At 51.2% G+C, this 7,436-nt stretch overlaps 1 protein-coding gene across 1 annotated transcript in view; it reads left to right on the top strand.

Annotated features, from left to right (window-relative positions):
- Positions 1–1,597, top strand: part of KLHL29 (kelch like family member 29) — a 267,899-nt gene extending 266,302 nt beyond the window's left edge. Inside the window, exon 14 of the mRNA XM_054728446.1 lies at positions 154–1,597. Coding sequence (XP_054584421.1) covers positions 154–337 — 184 coding nt within the window. The 3' untranslated portion in view covers positions 338–1,597. The remainder of the gene's footprint in view (positions 1–153) is intronic.
- Positions 1,598–7,436: the final 5,839 nt, after the last annotated feature.

A 7,436-nucleotide genomic window follows, 5' to 3' on the forward strand; every position in this document is an offset into this window, starting at 1 on the left:
TATACCGCCGAGGTCAGAGGGCAAAGAAGAGCAGCCAGATCCCACGTGGCTTTTGCAAAAGGGCAGCAGCAGCTGCAACACACCGGTGGCAGGGGGGCGGGGGGGGGGGCGGGGGGAGGCTCCCTGGCTGACGCTCCCCCCTCTCCCTGGCAGTGCCGTGGTGCTCGATGGCAAGATCTACGCGACGGGGGGCATCGTCAGCAGCGAGGGGCCGGCGCTGGGCAACATGGAGGCCTATGAGCCCGCCACCAACACCTGGACCCTCCTCCCGCACATGCCCTGCCCCGTGTTCAGACACGGCTGCGTCGTGATCAAGAAATACATTCAGAGCGGCTGACGGCGGGACAGCCACGGAGACCGTGGACGAGTCCGGTGAGGCACGTGCTGCTCCCAGGATCGGTTTTCGGCAACACCACCGAGGGGCCGACCCACAACCGGGACCTCGCCGCGCTCCGCGTTCGGCTACTCTGCACCGGGTGTCGCGTCGGGAGTCACCCCTGCCTTTGGGGGAACCGGGCTCAGCCCGGAGCACAGGGACCGACCAGCCGGCGCGGCCTCGGCTCCGCGGGCGGACTTGCTCTGACGGAGGCGCTCCCTCTGCCCGGTGCAATAGAGTCTCACATATTTTTCAACTGGGAGAGAGCAGCTGTTTTTTCCTTCCTGCAGAGCAAGCTGGACCCTGGACCACCACCGATCAGTCACCCCGTAACCATCGTGGGCGGCAGGCTCCCTGGGAATGAGATCGAAGTGTCCTTAGCACTTTGACTCCTGTTTCGTTTTTAACCAGTCCACACTCCCGGTGGCCGAGAGCCAACAGGCACGAGGCTGCGAGGCTGCGGGTCCCCGCGCAGAGGCAGCCGTGGCCAGCCGTGGCCAGCCGTGGCCAGCCGTGGCCGGGGCCGCTGCAGGGGCAGCCGTAGGGACAGTTGGGAGAGCTGTCTGTCCTTCCCAGGTTTTTCTACCAGGTTTTTGCTGCAGAAGGACGAGATGATCGTGCTAGCTTTCTCTTATCCAGTAAGAAGTATTTAGCTTTCCAAGGCATTTTCTTGATAAACAAAAGGCTATTTTTTAAGTACCGAGAGGAGGCGGCCAGGCGGGGGAGCGGGCGGGCGCCCCGGAGCTCTGAGGGGGTCCCGCCGGCGTGGCAGGGGCTCCAGTTTTTCTACGTGCAGAGGAGAGGCTCTCTCCTGGGGGGCACAGAGGCACCGTTTTATTTTTAGAAAAAAGTAACTCCCAGACAGCCCCCTCAGGGCTGTGCCTCCTGGGGACACGGCCAGTAAAGAGGCTGTTCTAGCAGGAAAGCACCAGCTCCCTCCTGGGGGGAGGCTGAGGCCCGGGCCGGCGGGGCGGAGGCCGGGAGGACGTGTCCACAGGGCACAGGGGACTATTTTTGATAGGCACCTGCCACCGCGCGCTCAGGACGGGGCAGCCTTCTTAGACGAGCCGTGACCGCCGAGGCCTGGGGCGCGGGCAGAATCTTCTAGCAGCATATGAACCCGAGAGAGGGGCGCCAGGAGGGAGGCCGCCTGCGGCTCAAAGGAGAACGGCCTCCCGCCGGTCCTCGGACCGCACACCGCACGCGGTGGTCAGTTTCCATCCCGGGGCAGGAGGAAAGCCGCCACCGCTGCGCCGTTTAGTCGAAGTTGGTACCAAATACACATTTACCATTTTTATATCTGGGACGTCAACTTGCATTTCATGATTAAAAACAAAAAACAAAAAAGCCACTGATAAGGAGAAAAGGACAGGCCACGCTCTCCGTCTCTCCGCGCTGGTGACAGAGCTCCGGTGCCGGCACGGACAGGGGCGGCCCCCCCAGGACAGGACGCCGAGCTTCGTTATGCAGTTTTTACTATTATTTATTCTTTTAAAAAGTAATAAGCACAAAACTACATACATTGTATGTCATTTAAAGTATTTATGTCAAACAGGGTGCAAGTGTGAACCCAAGGACTGGAGCACAAATTTCTAACTGCCCGGGGCAGGGCTACGTGGGCGTGCGTCTGCCTCCAAAGGAGGTGTTAGCCGGCGGCGGCGGGACTCTACACAGATGGCACTGAAATCCCGTTTCTCTCCTCACTGATCACACTGGAGCAAAACTGGCTATTTCTGTGAATGATATAAACAGGGTTCTCTGTAATGGTATTGTACATAGTATATGTTTATTGTTAAGTTCTTGTTATATTATAATAAATATATTTATAGATCTAGACCCGGAAGTCCATGTAATGTCTTCGTGTGCCTTCATCCTGGCCACGGTGATGGGAAACCCCCGTGCAGGTCCTTCTCCCTCGTGCACCGGCCGTCTGGGCTCCGTCACGGACCTGCACGCAGATGAGGAGGAAGGATAGGACTCCTTGGCAAGGGACAGAGCGGGAAGGACGCCAAGAATCAAGGGCAACTGAAGGTCACTTTGATTGGCAAACCGTCTGGAATGACTCTGAGGATCTCCCTTTAGTTGTCAGTGCTCTTTTTAAAAAAATAAATGTGCTTTTATTGATTTTAGAGAGAGGAGGAGAGGGAGAGAGAGAAATATAAGGGAGAGAGAAACATCGACTGGCTGCCTCCCACACCACCACTCCCCCAGCCCTGCCACCAGGGATCGAGCCCGAAACCAGGGCATGTGTCCCACGTGGGAATGGAACCAGCAACCTCTTGGTGCATGGGTCAGTGGTCACCCACTGAGCCACACCGGCTGGGCATAAGTGCTCTTATTATACTAGTGCCACCAGAAGCTGCAAAGTGAGCTCCCCCGGGTCTAACTCCCGTGTCTGGCATCCTTACTGAGGGGCTGCCAAAGCCACCTGGCAACTCCAACTCGTCAGCCTGAGAAGAAACACAACAGACTTCCTCCAGAAGAACAGCGAGGCGTGGCTTCCACCCTGACATTCAGACACGGCGGCCCGCCCGCCTCCCGTCACGCCCGAGGCTGGTGGCTAACACGTCACATAGATGGGCTTGGCCAAGGAAGCCCACGCAAGGCTTCCCACGGTGAACATGTGACCCACCAGGCAGGATCGCACCCTCGTGCAGGGAAAGAAGTTTCGGAGGAGAAGGCAGGGTGAGCAGCATTTCTCAATCCGCAAACCTCCTCGAGTCCTAGTGTCTCTTTGCAGGAAAACCATCTGAGAAAGCTGGGCGCGGGTAGGTGAGCGTGGGAGCCCGGAGAGCCTGGCCGAGGCCTTGCGATGCCAAAGGAGTATCTGCCGGGACATCTTCAGGAACACGGGCGCTGGAGGAAAGGAGGGAGGGCTGGAGGGTCCCAGCTGGGAAGAGCTGAAATTATAGCCTGTCATCACATCCAAGCAATAGCTCTGTCAGCTCCTTCCTGTCTACTCTATTCCCCGAAATCAAGGGAAACGCGTTCCCTGGTCTGTGAAGAGCCTGCGCCCTTCAGGCTGCACTCCGGGGTGGCAAGCACATCCCATTTCCCGTGACGGACACGTGTCCACTCTGCTAGGAGCCCGTGAGGCTGGGGAGTCTCTCCTGCTGGACTCGGGGTGCTACCGTCAGACAGAGTGGATGGTAAGCAGGTGGCTGTGACAGCCACAGACAGGAGGCGGCTCACGTGTGTGTGTGTGTGTGTGTGTGTGTGTGTGTGTGTGTGTGTGAGTGTGAGTGAGAGAGAGAGAGAGAGAGAGAGAGAGAGAGAGAGAATTTTAAAAAACACATAGCCAAAACAAGACTAAGTCAGGAAAAATACTTGCAGTTCCTGTGACAAAGGACTAATGTATTTAAGGGCCCATGAAATTCAATAAGAAAATTTTAAGTGGTTCCAACTGTTAAATAGGTCATAAAGAAACCCCCCACGAGGAGAAAACATTGCTAGTAAACACTCAACAAAAAAGTTCAACACTGGTAGTCTTTTATTTTTTTTTTATATATTTTTATTGATTTCGGAGAGGAAGGAAGAGGGAGAGAGAGAAGCATCAATGATGAGAGAGAATCATTGATCGGCTGCCTCCTGCATGGCCCCCCACTGGGGATTGAGCCTGCAACCCGGGCGTGTGCCCTTGGCCAGAATCGAACCTGGGACCCTTCAGTCTGCAGGCCGACGCTCTATCCACCGAGCCAAACCAGCCAGGGCAACACTGGTAGTCTTTTAAATAATGACACTTAAAATAATGAGGAAACATCTTGACCTGCTAAATCAGCTTACGAAAGCTAAAGACGCCCAAGCCAGTTTGGCTCAGTGGACAGAGTGTCAGCCTGCGGACTGAAGGGTCCCAGGTTCGATTCTGGCCAAGGGCACATGCCCGGGTTGCGGGCTCGATTCCCAGTGGGGGGCGTGCAGGAGGCAGCCTGATCAATGATTCTCTCTCATCATTGATGTTTCTCTCTCTCTACCTCTTCCTTCCTCTCTGAAATCAATAAAGAAATATATTTTTTTTAAATCCCAAAGGGTGGGAGGGGACCTGGAGGACTGGTGAAACTTCGAGGCGTGCCAAGGGCTTTGGGAGCGGAAATGGTCCTTTTCAGAAGCAATGTGGCAAGTGCCAGTTCTCAAAGGCCTGAAGAGCACCTTACCCGGGAAATCCACGTCTGGGCATCCATAGGAAATAATACAAACTCTGGGTAAGTCACAGAAAATGGCTGACGCTCCCATTTACTGACGCTCACATCCGTCAGACACCGTGCTGAGCATGTAAAGCCCGGGACCCTCACAATCTGTGAGACGGGCCCCAAAGACATGCAGCCACATAGAAAACATTAGCCGAGGAAGAAAAGCAAGATCCATATTGTATATGATTGTGGTTATGTAAGGTATGTATGTAAAGATACGTAAAATATTTATAGAAAAGTGACAGGTTCACAGTCATAAACTACCATTAGTTGCCCCAGTGGGATTGTGGGCAATTTTTCTTCCTTCGTCCTTCCTTCTAAAATGAATATAAAGTGATGGCATTACTTTTATAGTAAAGATTTCTCTTTTTTTGAATGGGGAAGGAGGGGCAGACAGTAATCTTTCCCCTACAGCCTAAGAACTGTCGAAGATTATTTCCTACTCTGGGCACCATAAACAAAGTTAGGGTTCAGAATAAAATAACAAAGAATGACATATAAGAAAGTGATCGCCAGTAAGAAACAAGATTGTTTTTTAAAAAGAATCTAAAGGCTTGGGAGTGAATCATATCTTTCAGTGCATGGAAAAAAAGAACATCAACACTTAATCTCGGATCAAATACGATGAAAAGGAAAAAATGAAGGAGGGAAAACTCTCTTTCAACATAAGGATGCATGTGTGAGTGCTAAAACTCTGAATGAGTGACCAAGACCCTTTCGAAGGTCTTCCCTAATGAAGCCTCGGTGTATTTATATAACACCATCGCACACATGATCTCACGGCATCCTTCAATTACCCTAAAAGGCACAGGTCACCGTCTTCACTCTTTCAAAGGAAATGATGTCGGAAAAGTTAAGTGACTTGTGCAGTCATGGTTACACCAGGCCCAGGTCCTCCGTGCATCACCGCACTTAACCCTCCTAACGATCCTCAGAGGGTGGTACCCCCTGAGCAGGTGAGGCCTCAGGGTAGGCAGAGACTGGGTCTGAGGCCCATCAGGGTCAGGCCCCACTCAGCGAGCCTCCGGAGGGCCTGCGTGGCATCACACGGCCTCTCCACACCTGTCAGCAGTTGCGTAGCTCTCAGGACTCCAAAACTAAGGCCCCTCCCTCCTCCCCACCCCTTCTCAGAAGTCTGTACTAAAGAGAGTTCTGTGATGTGGTACAGCCAGCTGGGTTACACACGGTCCTCTTCCAAAGCAAGTTTGGGAATGCCTGGTAAGAGTCTCAGCAACACCTGGCTTCCTCGGGCTTGGCTTCACCCAGGAAACTTGGGGGGATGAGAGTCCACGAAAACGTCAGCCCACCCATTGCGGTCTCTCTTAAGGAGTTCCTATCCGACCGCACCCCGGCCTGGGAGAGTGAAGGGGAGAACACACCGGCCCTGGCTGCACCATCTCCACCCCGAAGGGCACATCATGCCCTCGGCACCCTCGGAGACAGGAGGCTAAAGGGCTTCCCCACCGTACTGAGCATGCTCCGCTCGCTGTAAGGGATATCACCAAATTGCTCTAAAAGCATTTACTAGCATCATCCAGCCATAATCAGCGTGATGGGAGTTTCATTCCCCCACACCCTCACCAATACTAAATATTGGCAAACTTTAAAATGCTTTTGCTTATTATCACAGATGAAAAATACGTTTTGGCCTCTTGTACTTCTATCTGTAAATTTCCTGTTTACATCCTTTGCTAGCTTGTTGTGTTTCATCTATTACTGAGTTGTGTTTTATTTATGGGATCTCTTTATATCTTATGACCTTTAATAACCCTTTCTCAGTTATGTATACGGTAAATATCTTCTCCCAGTTTTTCATTTGACTTGATGTAAATTTTGTCCTTCATTGTAGAGAATCTTAAATTACTATGTAGTCAGATCTAGCTTTTAGTTTTGAAAAGCTACCTTTATCCTGAGTATATAGTTTTTAATTCTTTTGTGTTTACATTTAACCTCTTTTATTTTTCGTGTTTCCTTCTTAAACCCACTATCCTGAAATGTTTTTGTGTAGGATATAAAGTAGAGCTCAAACATTCCTCCTCCTACACACACACACACACACACACACACACACACACACACACACGGATTGCTCTTCCTAATTAATCTCTGTGATCTGAGATACCAACTTCCTCTTGTATTATTCCCATAGATTCAGACCTGTGTGGGGTCTATTAATCTATTGGTCTTATTGCTTCTCTCTCTTTTTATCCTAATACCTATAATAATAAAAGTGTAATATGCTCATTAGACCTGACATCCTTCCGGATGTCCTTCCGGACAAAAGCACGGGGCCTGGGTGCCAGAGGGAAGCCGGTGCCAGCAGCCGGGGGAAGGAAGGCCTGCTCTCGCACGAATTTCATGCATCGGGCCTCTAGTAATTTCAGAATAAATCTTGATGTTTTCTATGGCAACTCTCATCCTGTCATTTTTAAAAACTCCCAAAATCTCTAGATTGAGGTATTAAGATCTAAATAAGTCTGTTTTAAGATAGGTGTTATATATTCTTTTTGAAGCTTAATCCTGTCATTTTATAGCTTTTGTTGCTACTGTGAAGGAGCTCTTTTTGTTCCATGACATTTACTGCTTATTAATAATATATTTAGAAGTTGTTGATCTCTGATAAAAAGAAAAAAGTGTTTTCCCACCTGGGTCAAGGAGCTAAGTCAAATGGAGAAGGACCCAACTCCAAGAAGTCTGCCTTTCCCACGTGATAGCAGGAACAAGGTCACCCAAAAATCTGTACTCACCTCCCCCCGTTTATCATCCATGCGCTCTGCTGCCCTCTAACATCTGGCAGGTCACCTGGGGTCTTTCCTCATGAAAGCTGAGGGCACAGCCTTTGAGCGGATCAGACCAGATGAATAAGACCATGT

The sequence above is a fragment of the Eptesicus fuscus genome, chromosome 16 (genome assembly GCF_027574615.1).
Source record: "Eptesicus fuscus isolate TK198812 chromosome 16, DD_ASM_mEF_20220401, whole genome shotgun sequence".
In the NCBI taxonomy this organism is placed as follows: domain Eukaryota; kingdom Metazoa; phylum Chordata; class Mammalia; order Chiroptera; family Vespertilionidae; genus Eptesicus; species Eptesicus fuscus.